General features: G+C 31.4%; 1 protein-coding gene across 1 annotated transcript; it reads right to left on the bottom strand.

Annotated features, from left to right (window-relative positions):
• Positions 1–4916: 4916 nt before the first annotated feature.
• Positions 4917–19506, bottom strand: LOC135122756 (neurogenic locus protein delta-like). The gene is made up of 6 exons (XM_064047164.1): positions 19347–19506; positions 18994–19291; positions 8218–8409; positions 8065–8125; positions 7869–7999; positions 4917–6016 (listed from the first exon to the last, which is right to left on the bottom strand). The coding sequence occupies exons 1-6, from the start codon at positions 19431–19433 to the stop codon at positions 5790–5792; spliced, it is 996 nt and encodes a 331-aa protein (XP_063903234.1). The 5' UTR covers positions 19434–19506; the 3' UTR covers positions 4917–5789.
• Between the last annotated feature and the right edge of the window lie 221 nt (positions 19507–19727).

Below are 19727 nucleotides of genomic sequence, written 5' to 3'. Positions count from 1 at the left end.
GTGGGGATTTTCTGCTACAATTTGAATTAGAGCAGCTTCATTACCCGGCGTTGTTATAGTTCGATTTCTAACTTTTTTTTTGAATTGCCCTAATTCTCGTAATTTTTTTTCAAGTTTTATAAACGTTCGGTTTGAGGGACTTGTTCTATTACCTGGCATAGAGACGAACAGCAGTATCAAAATTTTGTCACACTTTCCCAATATTAAAAGTATGTCTGTTTTTTCAGAATTCGAAAACATTTTAAAGCAAACGGAAATTGAAAATATTTGGCTCGCAGAAATAATTTGTCATAATTTTGGTGCTGATCATTGCTATCCATGCGTTCATATTATTTAAAAATAAAAATTAATCAAAGCTGTTTATGAAACGTAAAATGGTTTGCCTATGCAGAAATATTCAGGCGTGAACAGATAAAATGAACACCCTGTATAATGATTAAATAATTGTTAGAGAAAAAATGCACCTATGGAAGGCATCGACGAAAAAAAATTGTATACACACTTATGCTAAAGTGATACCACAAGTACAACTGCTCAAGTATTGCTTCTCTTCTGGTGAAGTTAATGTGACGTATATGTATAACAGATTGTACTCACTACATAAAGAGAAGCGGGTTGAAGAAGGTCAAGATTATAATTAAGAGTATTCAACACTAAGTGGACAAGTTAATTGCCTATTTATTTAGCGAGAAAGGATGTTATTTTTGTAATTAATAACAACTTTTCTTTAACATATGTATTGTTATAATATTAATATATACAAGTATTTGAACATTGACTCATAAAATATTTGAAAAAAGTTTCCTGTAGTATGTAAATTAATGAGAATAATTTATTATAATCTTTAATTATTGTAAATGGAGGTCACGTTTTTGTATAAAATACTTAGGTCAATATTTTTGGTATAAAATTGTTAAGGGAATGTCAAAACATGTTCCTTTTTAAGACCCTGATTAGGAAGTTACTGTCGATAATAAAGAGTCAGATTTGAATTTAATCCAGAATTTTATAAAAATAATGTGACAATCATGTTTTAGATTACTAACTATTTGAGTAATAGTCTCGATTTTGTTTTTCGTGACAAGCGTGCAAAGATTTAAGCTATTACTAATGACTTACATCCGATAATAAAATTTATATTGTCTGAACAATGTTCACGTGCATGCGAATACTACGACTCTGGCATCAATTGGTATAATTTTGTTATAGTTTAAAAATCTATACGAGTGCATGCGTACCTTTAGTATGTCTAAACTGTTAATAACGTTGTAAAAGCTGTGTTGCCAGTTACAGTTGAAGTAAATCTGACATTCCATTAAAATATAATTAAAAATGCAAAACCCATCACACCATGTTGCAAGCAACATTTTTCCACTATTTATTCACTCTGACAGCAGGGGAAACTAAAATTATGCACGTGCATATAAAGCAGACTTAATGAACATCTCCAAATGATTTACACGCAAAAATGCACTTTCTTTAAATGCGTGAATGCATTTGTTCACACACCAGACTCGTCCAATATGTTGTTACTTTTACCACCAGCCATATGTCAAAGTTCAGAATATGTAACAGAACCTAAAGAATAAGAAGAAAGTGTTTAAGGTAGGCGACTCTATTTTTAATAACGAATAATTTAATAAAAGTATTGTCCGGACGCAGGTGTTTCTTACGTAATTAAATCACAAGTAAAATCTTATGAAAAGTATTGTGAAATTATTGCATAGTTAAAATGGTTAATTTTATGCTGCACTAAAAAGGTCAAATACTGCAGGATGATGTTAGAAAAGCAGGAAGTAGAATTTGCCCCGCTTATGGTAATGAAAATGCTACATTTTTGCTTACGTTAACGTGGCGTATATTTTCAGATTTTACTTCCTTCATTAATTTTACTGGATATATTTGCATTGCAGAAACAGCCAAGAAATGAAGAAATTATTAATATTATTTGATGCAGATGATCTATTAGAATTAAAATTTTTCATATGAACTATTTTGCAAATAATAGAAAAAAACAAAAGCGGTTTAAAACCATATGAATATTTATTTCGTTCGAAACACATGCTGCTTTTGATTAATTTATAGATATTTGACTTTTGATTTATTTTTAAAAATATATAGAACAAAATACTAATATCCAATAAATTCTCTGTTTCCTTAACGTGTATATATTTGTCTATTTTGTAATGCAGTTTGATACTTTTCTTTAAATTTTTTTCATCCGTGTTAGTCCATCTCTTAGCCCTATGTTCATTGGTTTTGTTGTTTTCCTTTACACTTTAATAATTAATTATTTCTAACGTCAAATTAATGTTTTTCTTTCCCTTCGTGACTGAATAACTTTTTACGAGTTATTCATCTAAGCATTTACTTGTTTTCTTCTCAAACCAAGCCCGTTTTTATCTTTATTCATATTGATTTTTACGTAATTTACATTCCTTTCTGATATTGCAGTGGATTTCAATGCATTGCACAAGATAATGCACGTAAGACTTCCTTTTCAATTCAAGGAAATACTTTTCAGGACTTTTTTCATGTATCTTCCTCTCTCCACACCCACACTTCCCTCATACTTGTTTTCCTTTGACGGCGTTTCCTGATTTTAGATTGTATCAGGTGAGTTTTTACTTTTTGATGTATTATTGTTTTGCTGTAATTACATTTCTTCTCTTGATGATTCTCTCTTGGTATGTTTTCAAAATTACATTTTCATCGTATAAAATTTATTTTAAGTAGTTATTTCAGTTTATTTGATAATACAGAAAACAGTATTATTTTATGTTTTGCTGAAAGAATTTTATGTAGAAACACACATGCTTTTTTCTATATTTTCTGTAGTTTATGTCGTGGCCAACACGTTGTAATGATTGTACAATAAAAAATATATTTGGAATAGGCGGAAAAATTTCACTTGTTGACGAGTTTTAAACCACAAAAAAAATGTCACGTCAAAAACTGACGGTTATTAAAGGTGCCATTTAACAACCAAATAAGGTTAGGTTAGAAAACATTTTCTCATTTTAGTGCAAATATGCTTAACGGAAATTACTGAAGTAAAATTAATAAATTAAAATTATCTCTTAGACGATACCTGATCAATTGATCATCAATACAAACAACACCATCTTCGAACCTTTGAAAAGCAAGTCACAAGTGTTTTGCGTTGAGAAGTTCTTTTTAAATTAAAAAATAAATGGAAGTAATAAAAATCATAATAGTTATTAGAAGAATCGCTTCATTACAACAGCTCCTCAGGCAAATTTTTGTTTCTCTAGAAAGTAAAACAAAAACTTAGAATAAGTCACGTTACTGAAATCTTCTGTAACAATAAGCATAAGACAATATTCTGCATAATCGATTCGAACATTTTGTAGGTGTAGTGTAATATTAATAATAACTCTTTTTGCAAAGTTATTACTACATTTCTACAATAACATTGGCAATAGATTTAATAGGAGGAAAAGTCAGCTATACAAAATTAATTTGGTGGCTGTGTTGATACCATAACGATTTATTTACAATCAGTATAGCCTTGAAGAAGCCAGCAAATAAAGCGGTGAAGCATCGGCAATGCACATTTTGTTAGTGACATATATACACTGGCCGGCAAAAAAAAACCGGCCACCTTGAAAATTTTCGCAAAACCTCTTTAAAAATTATTAATTTACTAGTAATTTTTATTTTATTAAAGAACCATTCATTATTTACACGTGATACAAATTAGCAAAAAAAAGAAGACAAATAAACGCAGAATTAAATTTAATTTAACAAAATAACAGAAACAGTCCAAGTACAATATTTTCTTAAAAAAAAAAAAACAATAAAGGAGGCTGTTGTTGTAAACAGTGTTTTTCATCATTTGATTATAAGTTTGGCAACTAATAAACCTTTTCACGCGAAAACAATTCCATTAACTCTTACAGACGTCTCTCAAATTGTCGATCTGTTTCTGTTATTCTGTTAAATTAAATTTAATTCTGCTTTTATTTCTCTGCTTTTTTTTGCTAATTTATACATCATGTGTCAATAGTGAATGGTTCTTTAATAAAATAACGATCACTAGTTAAATTAATAATTTTTAAAGTTTGGTTTTGCTTAATTTTTTAGGGTGGCCGATTTTTTTCCCGGTCTGTGTATTTGATTTATTAATAATAAATCAAGGAAGCCGTATTACAACAGTTTCTGCATAGTACTCAATCAAACGAGCCGGTAGAGGAAGTTCAAGCCTAACTAAAACAACAGCATCCAGAACGAAGACATCAGTAATTGTGCACCCGTACTGTTAATTTTTATTTTCATTGGAAAGAAAGAATTGTAGATTAATTGTATATAAATGGTCATTCACAAGAAACTCCGTGCTAAGAAAGCTTAAGACGCAACCAGAAATACAATTTCAAAACCATCTTTGATACTTGACACCACTTTTTTTTTAAGTAAAACATAATTATCTGTTTTATTGTAACAACACTGACGTAATGTCATGTTACAAGTGACATTTGGGCAGAACTGATGTAAAATATATTCAAACGACGAAAAAACGGACATAATTTTGATAAACGGTTAGTGCAGTGAAAGCAACACTTAGAATATTTATTGAACTGATAAATTAGTTTTTCAGAGCTGTTGTTTTGAATTTGTTTGTTTTTGCTTTTAACCTAAAAATAGAAACAGCATGATACCGGCTCTTAAGGTGGATTTAAAACAAAATTTTTGTTAAAATATAAAGTTTATTCATTACTTAAATGACAGTCGATTAAAGAACTTTTTATTTACCCTTGTCACTGAAGTGTTGTAGTAGCAACGAAATGTTAATAGATATGCACAACTCTAGTAGTACTGCTACAATAATAAATTTAAATAAATATGTGAATAAATTAGGATTTATTTAGGAAGATACAAGAATCATCCAAAAAAACTTCATATGAATAACATTTTTATTTGTAAAAAATCATAAAACAATTTAGTGTTTACAGTTGAGAGGGGGATACATTTAATATGTTAAGGTATTTTTGACACAAACTTTTAAAAATTAGAATAAATGGGATTTAGATTTTATTATTAATATTGTCAGTTTTTTATATTTCTACAGTGGTTCATACTATCTGAAATTGTCACACTTCAGACGTCCGACTTTGAGGAAGAAAAACCATAACGAGTATTCATACAGAAATAATTTTGCGTTCAATATTAAGTATCCATTGTTCTCACTTTTGAGTTCAAAGCCTCTTGTAGAAACAAAATATTGGGAGAGCACGTAAACTAATAAAGCTTAATAGGACCTTAATAAATAAATATGTGTTTATTTTATATATATATATATATATATATGGCATAAATAAATAGAAAACAAATATAATAAATAGACATAAATAATTGAATTATAAACAGAAGCAAATGGGGACGAACTCATTTTTTCTCATTTCCTCTCATGATTCCACTAGTTTACGAATACAATCTGACGGGTTCACAACAAGTTATGTGTATCGAATGAACTACGTTAACGTATATAATTACCCTATCAAATTAGATAATCGAACAAAATCAACCTAATTATATTTATATAGCACACTTTTGACAATCAGGCTGAGGTCAATCATCAATTTGCGAAAAACAAACAGTCATTAAGCCCCATCACACCTTTCAAGTTAATTTCATTAACGATTAACATTTTTATGTTGTGGTTTTTCTTTTATAACACCCGTCACATCGTAGAATTAAACCGACAATATGGAACTAATTCATTACCAGAGAAATGTTAATGAATAGTCTTTGTTCGAAAATTGGGAACTTTATGTCTCATTGTCTACCGAAAGCGGTTCGATTTTTTGCGTGGTCGAATTAACCGCCACAGTGCTTGTCGGAGTTCTTACAGTTGTGGGAATTTCAGAATGTTCACAGTTTCTTCCTGACGTTCCTTCCCGGCATAAACACTTGTAATTACCGTCTTCCTTGATAAGTGATATACATTTAGCACCATTCTTGCAAGTTCCAGGATGCGTTTCACAGTAGTTGAGTTCTGAAAAAAGTTTTATTAATGTATAATGTACTACCACCAAAGCAGCTACTGAAGAGTGATTCTAATTGTTTATTTATCGAGCCTAACTGTCAGTTCTGTAAATAGTTTTGGCGGGAAATGTTTGTTACCAGTAGTTTTATAATTCTTCTTTTTAACAACTTAAAAATTCAAAATTCAATCAGTTCTTTTTTATACAAAGGTAAAAACTGGCTTCATTGTGACCAATGTTAAACGTTATTTATTTACAAGTTGTATCAATAATTGCTATGGCGAAAACTTTATTAATTGTTTTAATTGAAAAAATTAAGAAAACATTTCCAAGTGAATTCTACTAAACGTAGTTTATCGTATTTTGTCTTAAAATTTACAAATAGCTATAAAATTTACCAGTAAATTTTGTGAGGTAAATTATTTTTGAAATATTCTAAATGACTACATTAAATATTGTTTAAAACATTTTTCTATTGGCAGTCTTGTAAAATTTTCATCTAATCATCTTTAAAGAGGATTTCCATGTGCTCTGCTAAGCAGAAATTTTTACCAACTGTCAAAAGTTTTGTAAAACTTACCACTTGAATTTTATTTCTAGTAGAATACGTATACATAAACAGTTTTCTAAGTCTGTTAAAACAGTATGCTAAAGTCACAGTAAAATGAGAGACAAACATTAGTTTTTATTTCGTAGCAGTATGGAAAGTTGCGTTTTAATAAATTTGTCCAAATACATTAGACAATTCCTTGAGTTACAAAAGAAAATGTATTTATCGTGCAGTGTCCCACACCCGTCAATATCTCTTTTTAATATTTGGCAGAGTCCAATCTTTTGTTATCAGAGTAGTTAGTTTTACTTTAGATGTTTTTCTTCTATCTTTCTAATTACACTTTCTGCATGATATATAATAATCAACACTCCTTTATTCGTCAAGTATAAAGATAATCATTTTCTACGTAAAAATTAATTTTAGGCTCAATACAGGGCTTTGACATATAAGGAAGAGTAACATTTATTTAAAAATCAATTCATTAGTACAATTTGTTTAAAATCAGTTACAGAATTTACTTGTAATATATTACAGATTATAAAAGAAATTGGTTCTACTGAGATCAAAACAAAAAGAATTTCAGGATTATCTAAAAAAGCGTCTATATCTACCTACAGTTTTAGGTTAAATACAGATATTCATTGTAAAGTAACACAAAAAAGGCAATAAAGTTTACATAAAACAAACTACAATTTTAGTTTAGTTGCTCTTTGTCGAGTACCTGTTTTGATTTTAAAATTAAAAATATAATATAATATATACGCTTCCATTAAATAAAATTGCCTCTGTAACATTTATTGTAAGCAAACTAGGTAATTAGTGAAATTGAAGTTCTACTTTGTCTAATTCAGCTGTTTCTACTTTTGTCAGTACCGTTATGTATTACAATTGTGTGTCTTTGGTTTCGCTGCAATATCATTGTGTAGAACTTTTAATCATAATTTGTTAGTTACAGTAGCTTGAGCGTTTATTGCATTGTTGTTTAGCCGAATGGTGTTTATGCGTTCTCTGACTTCAGCGGTGAAAAACATTTTTAAAATTCATGTAGCAAGTGAAACTAATTTTCTGCTTGTAGCTGTTTTTGATTAACTGTAATATTTTTATGCAAGACTTTTTATAGAATAATAATATATATCTGTTAAGAATTTGAATATGTTCCTTAAGTGAAAAAAAAAGCAAATATGGTTATTCGATTATCATAGATTAAGTTTAGAACTAGTGGAAATCTTTTTACTACAAACTGATAGATCCTGGATTAAAGTCCAACATAATTACGTATCGATTCGTCCGCATCGACTTATCCTACCTACCTTCATCGCAAAGCATTCCACCCCAACCCTTCTTGCAGTTGCACTCCCACGGTCTGCTACAATTACCATTGACGCAGCCAGGGTAAGGATAACATTTCTCACAATTAGTTCCCCACCAACCTACTTTGCATCTGTAAATAATTGATTGTAAGAATTCATATTTTATTTTAATAACCCCTTTTTGTATTGACCTCACCTACATTCGCCTGGCTTTCTACAGTAGCCTCTCTCTTTGTGACAAGTTTTTGAACAGATAGCTGTAAATAACAATTATTTTTATGAAATTCTTCATTGCGTGATGTAACTGACGAGTTTAGGTTATTTCTTATTTATGTAACGTAGGACTTACGTGTCTGACATAGAATTCCGGTGTATCCGGGATAACATTTACATTCAAGAGGTTTATCGCAATATCCATGTTGGCATCCTGGAAGGACTTGACAATCTTTGCAGTTCTTTCCAGCCCAGCCCAGACGACATCTGCACTCGCCGGGACTGTCGCAGTACCCACGAGTTGAATGGCAGTCAAGCCTGCAGATTGCTGTAAGTTGGTAAATGTGGCATTAGATTTATTAGTTGAATGAAATCTTATTGTTTTAAATGAAATTATTTATTAAATATTATGCTGTGTTGCAGGATGCACAAAAGCAAACTTTTGCTTAGAAAATTTGAAAAATGAGGAAAGGCTTAGGTACTTCTTGGTGTTTCCACAATTTGAATTTGGGTGTAAACGATGAAAAATAATGTTAAAATACCGCAGTTACAAATGAATCTGCTTATATTGATTTGTCTGTACTGCATGCAGAAAATCGTATCAAAATAAAAAAAAATACGAATTTTATGAGTCATATTTAGCGATTTTAGATGTCTGCTACAGTTGTGCTAGACGTCTTGAATATTTAAAAATATTTCTAATGCTTTTTATATTTTTCACCTGTATTTTTCTAAAACCCAATATTACTTACTTTTCCTATGTCCCAATTTCCTTCTGAACAAGTAAACTCTCAGAAAATAGTGTAAAACATGAGAAATTTAAATATCGTGTGTACCTAGTTATTAGGGGTTTTATATACATTAAAGTTGAAATATATCTAATGATCTAATCACCGTGACATCTCTTAAATTTTAAATCATTCACTGCTCAGTGTAAAATTCCTTTTGTTAATAACTTGACGGGTTTTTGGTTTCACTATTAAATATAATCCGATACTATCTGCAGCTGCATTTTTCAAATTATCATAAATTTAAGCAATGATTATATAATGTTATTGGAAACGATGCTTTTAATTAATACGTAGAGTTTTTTCAATTTGTCATGTTTACATAACGTTAGTTGTAGTTTTACCAAGTGCATGGAGATTTTACTTTTTTTAAACTAATTTTGTTAAATAAGTAGATAAGGAAGATGTTTATTTTTGCATCAATTAGGTAACATACGGTAATTTGTGTTTGAATTAGAACAGAAAGAAATTTTTCTGTTCCGTGTCCAGCTAATTTTATTTGGAGATTTTGGACGACTGTAACGAACCAATGTAGAGCCGATATTTAAGAAATCTACCGTTTAATTTAATCTTACGACGTTCAATAGATCCTAGTATATGAAAAGATAGGTCACCCGTTTTTGCCTCTATGTAGTCTGTTGGTAATTTTATTACACAAGTAATCTCCGAAAGTACTGGACAGACTATAAAACGCTCAGCAAAATTTGTCTGTTCATACGCACTAACATGTAATGACGTTATTTAAAAATTTGTCTAAGCAAATTTTTTTTTAAATATGCAAAATATGTGCTCATATACTGTAACCGTATTCGAGATACACCCACATAAATTTTTATGGGACCAATCACTCAAAAAGCGGTGCTCCTGAAACCGCAACCATAAATTATGAAAAGGGCTTGACAGGTCATTTTATACAGAGCCGTATTCAGGTTGAGTTGAAAGTTTTACCTGCTTTCGGTAATGAAATTGTTTAGTCAAATTCCCAAAAGGTACTTTGGGTAGATTTGAATTGGTCTTCATTTCAATAACTGATTTCACGTCTTACTTGTCGGTCGTTATAGTGACTTATAATCTTATAAATATTATTTAACTAATACAATTTGTCTATTATTTCACCTTATTTTTTTAACAGAGTACGGCCCTGAAAAATTCTGCCGGAACGTGCCGATATCTGGTCGCAAAGGGTGTTAAAAGCAATAAATTACTGTTGCCGTTGTGCAGGGGTTTCACTCATTATTTCAGTGTCAGTGCAGCTAATACACGTATAAAGTGTTGCTCTGAGTGACCTTCAGTGGTGTTAAAGTATCATCGAGTGTTTTAGGGTGGATTCTATACCAATCTTTTGTGCTTTGTGTTATCTTTCCAAAGGCCAAAACGGTTTTTGAATCCAACGGATGGTTAATTTGATATATACCAATATCTACTCAAGTGCTGGCTGTTACCACGGGGACGTTTTTACGTACCGATAGTGTTTCTTTCATTAAGGTGAATGACTGCGGTCGTACAACATTTTTAATTAATCCTTTGTTCTCTTATGTTTTACCTCCCGTGGTCTTCCTGTTTGTCGAAAGTTAGCTACCCGAACAGACCCTTGGGTGTGAAGAACTTGTGCCCTTGTTATATCCTATATTCCACTTTTTTTTAATCATAATGAATAATATTTGCTTAAATTGTGGTATTGTATGCAAAGCTAATGCCCATACCATAACTTGCGATGGTTGTCAAGGAATATTGCATATTGCCTGTGTGGGACTCTCCGAAAATGACGTGAAGATAACACGAGCTAAATCTAGGTCAATAAAAGTAGTGTGCAATACATGCAACAATAATATGGCTCAGTATAAAGATTTCAAAACCTTAATTTCATCGTTACAAACCGAGTTTACAACTGCCATAGAGAAACTGAAAGAAGACTTTGACACTCAACTAGCCACTCTTCGGTCCGCGCTTCATGAAGACCAGCGTAGCCCCAGCAATCAATTTGAAGAAATCGTTAACGAAGTAATGGAAAGGCAAAATCGAAAACAAAACTTAATCGTATTTGGTGTTGAAGAGCAACCACAGATTTCTACTAATAATAATAATCAGCGTTCTGCAATAGATAAGTCTGCCGTTGAAAATATTTTACAATTAGTCCGCCCTGATGCTGATGTTTCTGGTATTAAGATTCAACGTTTGGGTCGCTTTTCTCAACAAAATCCCGGTAATAAACCTAGACCCATAAGAGTTATCTTGAATGATGAATTCGAGGTTCAAAAATTTATTCGTAATGCCAAGGTACTGAAAAGCAACGTAAACTATAACTACATTACTCTGTCCTTCGATCGCACTCCTAAGCAAAACGCATCCTACAGACAAGTCAAAGAACAACTTGGCATTAGAATAAGCAACGGGGAAACAAATCTGAGAATAAAATATATAAATGGCTCACCCAAAATTGTCTCGGTAAACTAAAAAGAACACCCAGTTGCACGTCTTCGTTGTGTTGTATTTACCAGAATGTTCGGGGCTTAAGATCCAAAATATCTAACTTTTACAATTCTGTTTCTGAATTAATCAATGTTGATATAATAGCGTTAACTGAAACTTGGTTGGCCAGTGATATTAGTAACACTGAATTTCTTCCTCATGATTTTGTTGTTTATCGGAAAGACAGGGATCTACAAGCGATGGGCGTCTCTCGAGGAGGTGGGGTACTTTTAGGTATTAATAATACATTGAAATCATCTGCTCTGGATCTTTCTTATTTAGGGGATATTGTTCCGACTATAGATGTTGTAGGAGTTAAATTGTTGAGTGTTAAGCAGGAATTAATTCTTATTGTCCTTTACGTACCTCCTCAGGTATCAGTACATGAATTTCAACTATTTCTTGAAGCCCTAAGTAGAATAGACATTCAAGAAAATAATAAAATTTTGATTTGTGGTGACTTTAACATTCCGGATTTCACCTTGGGTAAAATAAACCAATTCACTCTATCTCTTAATAATTTCCAATCTTTCCTTAATTTAGAGCAGCATAATAATGTGCAAAATAAATATCACCATATTCTAGACTTAGTTTTCTCTAATATCGAGTGTAAGGTAGAGGCTTCTGATTTCAGTTTCGTCGATGATGATGTTCACCATCCTTCTCTTTGTATAGTTATAAAATCTGTAATCCCCCTTGATCAATCTTTCCCTATAAATAATCTAGAACAATATGACTTTAGAAAGGCAAACTTTCCAGTTCTTTATGATATGCTTTACTCTTGCAACTGGGATTTCCTAGATACCGATGGTAGCGTTGATGAAATTTGTTCTCTTTTTTATGCCAAACTCCATGAAATTTTTGATCTTGCTGTTCCTAAATTTAAAATCAAATTGAGTACTAACCGTCGACAATATTCTCCCTGGTTTAATCAGGAAATAAGAAATGCTATACGTACTAAATACTCATTGCACAAACTGTATAAAAAATATAAAACTGCTCATTACTATAATTTATTTAAATTCCATCGTTCCAAATGTAAAGTACTTATTCAAAATGCTTATAGAATGTACATGCGTAAGATTGAAAATAATCTTAATATATATAAATCTCGTGTCACAATGTTGGTCCTCAATGGACTCCTAAACCACTTAACCGATTATAATAAAATTCGCACACCATGTGCAGTTCGATCCAACTTGAGAGATAGGATAGTTTAAATCTCAAATTATAGTCGCAATTTTAATTTATTGCTAATTATTTGTCTGCTATTATTTGACAGTCACAATTATCTGTTAATCCAAATGATTCTAACAGATGTCGATACCTTTCGACTGGGTTTCTAATATTTAAACGATTAAATTATTATTGTCAGTCAAATGCCACCGAAAAAATCTAACCTCAACAACGCGAGCAGGAAAGGGTCACGACGCAAACGTGTTGAAAGAGCTCAGCAATTACCAGAACAAATCGAAACAAGAAATGCAGCTGAAAGAATCAGGACTGCAGAAAGTCGTGCACAAGAATCTCAAGAACAGCGTGACGAACGTCGGCAACAGAATATTACGAGAACAAGAGCGGCACGAGAACGAAACATAGCTACAGTACGAGTACTAGATCGACAAAGGCAACGGATCAGCCGCTCATTAACACGTGCATCATTCGTTCGACTTGCCTTTGAATATGCACCAGATATTAACTACTCAGCGCATTAAAAAATTGCTATCGGTGGAATGGATAAAGTATGTCAATATTGTCAGGCATTGAAATTTCGGAATGAAGCAGCCGGCATGTGCTGCGCATCAGGAAAAGTTGTGCTGTCACCTCTACCCGCTACGCCGGAGCCTTTATTATCCCTTCTTACTGGCAATTCAGATGATTCCAAATTATTTTTGCGTAAGATACGCAAATTTAATTCTTGCTTCCAAATGACGTCATTTGGGGCAACTAAAATTTGCGATCGTGCATCCGATGGACGTTATTTACTGTATTATACTGTAATATACTTATATTTGTTATAAAATTAAATGGAAATAATAAATCTGATAAATTTTTATTTTGTACCTATTGATTTCTGCTTAATATCAAGTGTAAGGACATTTTAATTAATTGTGTTCAACGTACTTCCCCTTCAAATCTCAATCCAGTGAATTTGTATACCAACATCAACATTTTCGTCTTTGTTCGTAAATAATTTCATTGTACTAAAGGGTTATAGTAGTAGAAAGTCAAATAAGGAGATCACCATATTTTTTTACAAATACCATCTGTGTGAAAAAGCATAGTGGACTCCGTGACTGATGTTCTCTTATTGTTCCTCTTAGATTGTTTACTATAATGTAATATAACAAAAACTTTAGCCACAGCAACGCGTGGCCGGGTCAGCTAGTATTTCTATAGATCCTAAGTCATTTTGGATGTTTCTTCATAACAAAAAAGGTAGCACACGTATTCCTGGCTTAATGCGCTATGATGACAGAGAACTATCGTGTCCACAAGCTATAGTTAACGCTTTTGCTCATCATTTTAGTAATGTTTATATAAAGTCCGATTGTTTAGCTCCTTTTTGCACTACGAATGAAACAGCAGCTCAGCTTTCAGTTACCATTACTTCACTGTCTGAAAAAGATATTCTTTTGGCCTTAAAAAACTGTAAGAACACATTTACATCCGGTCCTGATGGCATTCCTAGCTTTCTACTCAAGGACTGTGCATATATCTTTGTGACTCCATTGCTTAGAATATTTAATCTTATTCTCAAAGATTGTCAGGTACCAGAACTTTGGAAAAAATCCTGCATTACTCCCATATTTAAGTCTGGGGATAAAGCTGATGTAAAGAACTACAGGTCCATAAGTTTATTATGTAATTTTGTGAAGACATTTGAATCAGTAATGTATAAGCTAATTTATTCATCTGTGAAATCTTTTATAACACCATACCAACATGGTTTCGTTGAGAAGAGGTCGACTGTGACGAATCTGGCTTGTTTTTCTCAATACGTATCTCAGTTAATCGATAGTAGAAGTCAAGTCGACGCGATATATATGGACTTTTCTAAGGCCTTCGACCAAATCGATTACTTTATTCTCCTAGACAAACTGCGCCAATTTGGCTTCTCTGAGTCATTACTTAAATTATTCAAGTCGTACCTTATTGGTAGAGTGCAGTCAGTACGATATCGTAACTTCTATTCAGAAATATATTCACCGACATCTGGAGTTCCTCAGGGATCTAATTTGGGACCACTTTTGTTCTTATTGTTTATTAACGACATTGTTGAACATATATCTTCCGAAAAGTTGTTATTTGCAGATGACTTGAAATTGTTTTTTGAAATTAACACCACTGATGATTGTAGGATTCTTCAAACCAACATTAATACTGTAGTCGAGTGGTGCAACACTAATCGTTTATCACTAAATAAAAATAAATGTTTTGTAGTTTCGTATACTAAAAAACAGGAACCTATTATCTTCAATTATAATATCGATGCAGTTACCCTAAATCGTGGAGAAAAGTATAAAGACCTTGGAATCACCTTTGATAGTAGGCTAATGTTTAATGATCATATGACAGAAATAGTGTCAAAAGCTTACAGGATGTATGGTTTCATTTACAGAAATTGTAATGATTTTCTCAACATCTCTACTCTTTGCAATCTGTATTACGCATTAGTTAGATCTCAACTTGAATACGGAGTACTAATATGGTTTCCAATTTACGAAATTCATATAAAAAATATAGAATCCGTCCAACGTAAGTTCCTGAAATTTCTGTCATATCGTTCATCTGGGGTATATCCTGACAGAGGGTGTGATCACTTACAACTGTTAAATCAATTCAACTTTATTTCCTTAGAAATTAGGCGTATTATTCATACCATCAGCTTTCTACATAAGTTAGTTAATAACAAAATAGACTGTATAATTCTTTTAGATAAAATTCGTTTCATTGTACCTCGTGTTCATTCTCGACAGTTTTTAACATTTTACTCATTAGCAACCAGAACAAATGTGTTACGTAGATCACCTATAATTCTCATGTGTGAACTATTTAATCATATATCTAAATTTTGCGACATAAATGCTGATAGTTTAGGTACTGTTATTCAAACCATTTATAAAGTCTACTGTAATAAATAATTTATTTTGTCTTTTGTTCCGATCATAATATTATAATTGAACCATTAATTAAAAGTTGCGTTTTTGGATTAAGTTTTCACTTGTGACTTATTTTTACTTAATTTTATTTGAGTTAATATTTTATACATATATATATTTTTTTTCTTTTTCTTTTTCTTTGTATTTACTGCACTACTTCATAATTATTGTTAATTTTTTTCCCTGTTACTGGGTGTATTATTACCTGTTGGGAATAAAGTATTATTATTATTATTATTATTATTATTATCTGTCATAAAGTTTTATGTGGGTGTATCTCGAATGAAATTTGTATACCTACATATTTATTAATACTGTCTTAATTTTAACATTGTGTATGTAAGCTTTTAGAAAAAAATTGCTTTCTAAGTTAGAATATGGATTTCGCAAAAATTTTCTACAAGTTTCAAAGTTGGCAAATCGGTAATTAATGTTCATCTCTTTCAAAAACCAGATGACGTGATTTCAAAATTTTGCATCTCATTTGGAACAGGCAGAGCATGTTTCTATACATGTATATATTTGTTTATACATTGCTATTATTTAAAATTGCTTCTACAAGTTGATTAAAAAAAAATCAGAATAATATTTTATTCGGTAAATCTAAAAAATCTTTTTTTCCTTACTTAAAACCCTGGAAACAGAGTATTGTATTGTAATGAATTTTTTAAAGTTAGACATATTAAATCTCAAACGTTATTAACAAAAACAACAAGTAACTAATTAGATATAAGCAGAAATATACGAAGAGATGGTAAAAAATTGCGGAGGAGCCTTGTGAAACAGTTTGCTCTACATACGTATAGAGCTAGATGAAGTATAATAAAAAATTAACAGCAAAAAGTACTAATAAGAAAATTAGGAAAAACATAATAAACTTATTTAAGAACAAAAAAAAATTAAAAAGTATTTACTGTAAACAGAATTCAGTTACAAAGAGAAACACCTGCCTTCCAAAAATTTTTCTTTGAAAAATTAAAAAAAAGATTGTGCAAACTTTTAGTTATGATAACCTCTATACATTAAAACAAATATAGATAGCAACAGTAATAGTATAAGAAGCGAAATAACATCCTATAAATGTGTTTTGACACATTCAATTTTTTTGGTGTTTGTATGCCACATCTAACTTTTTTTAATGACAATGATTTTTATAAAGCTTGTTTTTCAAATTTATTAATGCATCATACTTTGGTCACTTATACTCCGCCACTATCTAAGATTCGAACGCATTACATTACGAAATACGAAAACACACTGTTGACTTGTTTATATTTGATCTGACGTTTCTCCTCCACCCATGATAAGAAACGGATTAACAATTGCTTCACAAATAGGAATGCATTGAGAAGTGGTAAGGCTATGCCTGTATTTCTCGTGAGTTTTCTGATTTTCCCATCTGCAAATCTACACTATATTCCTAGCATACATAGAAAATTTGATAACAATTGCTACAGTAATTTTGGACATTATCTGTCTAAAAATGTAGACAGACAGACAAACAGGCCCAAAGATAGAAACGGAACTCGATCATAATACTTCCTTAGCTATGCTTGGGAAGTAAAAAGGAGCAAAAGGTAAATAATCGAAAAGAGAAAAATATTAGATTGAACGTAAGACAAAAAATGATCTAGGATACTACACCAACAGTGTTTTCGTAACATAATGCGTTCGAATCAAAGGCAGTGGCGGAATATGAGTGATTAAAGTATGATACATTAGCGAATGCAGAGAAACAAGCCGCACAAGAATCTCTTAAAAAAGGTAATAATTTTTTATATCTCTAACATAAGGTACTTCATTTTAATGCATGGAGGTTATTACAAATAAAATTCGCAAAATCAAATTTTATAATTTTTCTATGTTTGGTGTGACTGATGTTAGTTTTTGTTAGAAACAGTAATTTTCTTTAAATTTTAGAACAGTATACAAAGTAATCAAATAAATTTATACTTTAAATACCGTACCATAAAAATATCAACAAAATTATTTCTTCTAATCTGTATTTAAAATTCCCGTAATGCAAATTTTCATTTTTTTGAGATTTTAAGGAAACCTTGACTCTGTTAAATAACAAATACTTACTAATTTACGGAAAAAGGGATTTTTAACTGTTTATTTAATTCAATTTGTTGAATGTTCATAGCAACAACAGAAAATACCAAAAATCAAAAAAACCGTTTTAAAATAAAAAAAATAAGCCATTTCATACAAAAACGGTTTTTTAACATCTGATTTCATACTTTTTATTTGCGAGATATTTCACTGTTCCACAAAACAGTTTACCAGACAAAAATTTAGTAACAATTAAAAATAAAATGTGGTACTTATTTACCTGAACGACCGTAAAAAAACTTGTAGTGTCATATTTTGTAGTTCAATATTTACATAACTAAACCTATTTAAATCATTCGTTCATTTTTCGGAATGTAATATTAAAAAGATTAAATTCCCAAGGAACATTACACTTCTAAAATAGAACCTAAATAGATTTTAAGGAAAGGGAATTGGTCACAAATAAAAATAATTTTTGGAATTATATTTATGTGTAGTTGTACAAATTAGGAAAATGTATCTAAAAGTTAATAGACGTAATGAAAGAAGTCTAAAGAAATTATCCAAGATAATAAATTTTAAAACTTTAATCTTATCGTAGTATAATGTTTCTAAAGCATTATTGTTCCCGTCATTCCTTGTTGAATTATTAACCAGATTTGATTGTTCAGTAGGTTTGGTCGCGTGTGCTTAAGCGTAATTTCCAACTTTATTACGATTTTAAGCCAGTAATTAGGGGGAGTGGTCAGAAATTAAGATAATGTGAACATATTGATCGTAATACATCGTCAAGTCTGAGACATTCTGCCTTGCTTTCAAACTTTAATAACTACTTCCAAGTTAAGTTTAAAACTTTATAGTTTTGTGGAAACGACCATTTTTCTTTTAGGGGTAATTACAAACGTACGCTTGTAGAGTAATAAAAACTTAATAGCCCCTTTGTAAGACAAAAAGAGGTAAATGCTTGATTATATGTGTCGTAGCTTCCATAAGTACCTCATTCAAACAGGAGTTAATAATTACACATTAAAAAAAAACAGGAATAAAACTAATGTTCGCAGATTCCTTAACTGTCCTCTTAAACGTCTTAGTTTTTAAATGTGTCATTTAATGCAGAAAAATTACCTTTTCGATGATCTTGTTTTTTTAATATTAAAACTACTTAGTAAGTAACTCCTACTATCAATAACAACGCGCAATCCATTTCGTTTTATAGGTTTCTGTCTTTTCATCATGAAATATTTATTAGCCACTTTGCATTTGAATATACTTATTGCTGTTACATTTGATCGAAACTAGCATTACAAGTTGAAAAATTAAACAATTCTGATTGTGCTTGCAACTAACAACTGTTATTTACCGCAAAAATATGCTATTCCTTAGATGCTTCAACCGTGCTGTCAGAAATTATAACAATTTGCAAAAAACATCACTTACGTTCGGAGCAAAATATCCCGTCCCATCCATCATGACAAATGCATTCAAAACTTGTGTTGCAGTACCCATGCTGGCATCCAGGCAAAGCAATACATTTATTACACTTTTCACCGTAATAGCCCAGTTTGCACAAACATTCCCCGGGTCTGTTACAGTATCCTTGTAATGGGTCACACCCAGGTCGGCATTTGGGCACATCACATAAATCGCCAATCCATCCTGGTAGACACTTCACTTCCCCATCATCATCGCATATGTAATGAGAATGCTCATTGTGAGATGACGGTAATTCGCAAGCCTTTCAAAAATATTGATTAGAATTAGAAAGAAGCGGGGAATTGACAAATCAATACCTGTTTCTTCCACTTCGGTACGTAACGAGCTGGTAAAACGCATGGAATCACAACACAAGCCACCACAAAGCCCAAAATTCTGCCCATGGTTGTGCCATCAAAGAAAAGCAGTTCTAGACGTTTCTGCGACGACCGTGAACTTGGTAGTGAGACCAGGTAGTCGATGACCTCCTTATTTTCCTGTTCTTGTATGTAACTGTTAAGTCATGACGTTCAAGAAGCGGTGCAATGTATAATCGGCATCGAGGACGAGTACTTAGCATAACTTACGTCATTGTTTATCTTCACATTACGGAAAGTAGCAGGTGAAGTTTACGATCTTTGAACTTTTAGTATGAGAGCATTGTCTTTAAAAGAGAGGAGATTTAAAAGAGGTGTACC

Source organism: Zophobas morio, unplaced genomic scaffold, assembly GCF_036711695.1.
Source record: "Zophobas morio isolate AGI-343-1 ecotype UQ-CSIRO unplaced genomic scaffold, CSIRO_AGI_Zmor_V1 ptg000002l, whole genome shotgun sequence".
Classification (NCBI taxonomy): domain Eukaryota; kingdom Metazoa; phylum Arthropoda; class Insecta; order Coleoptera; family Tenebrionidae; genus Zophobas; species Zophobas morio.
This window is presented reverse-complemented; position numbering and strand designations above follow the sequence as displayed.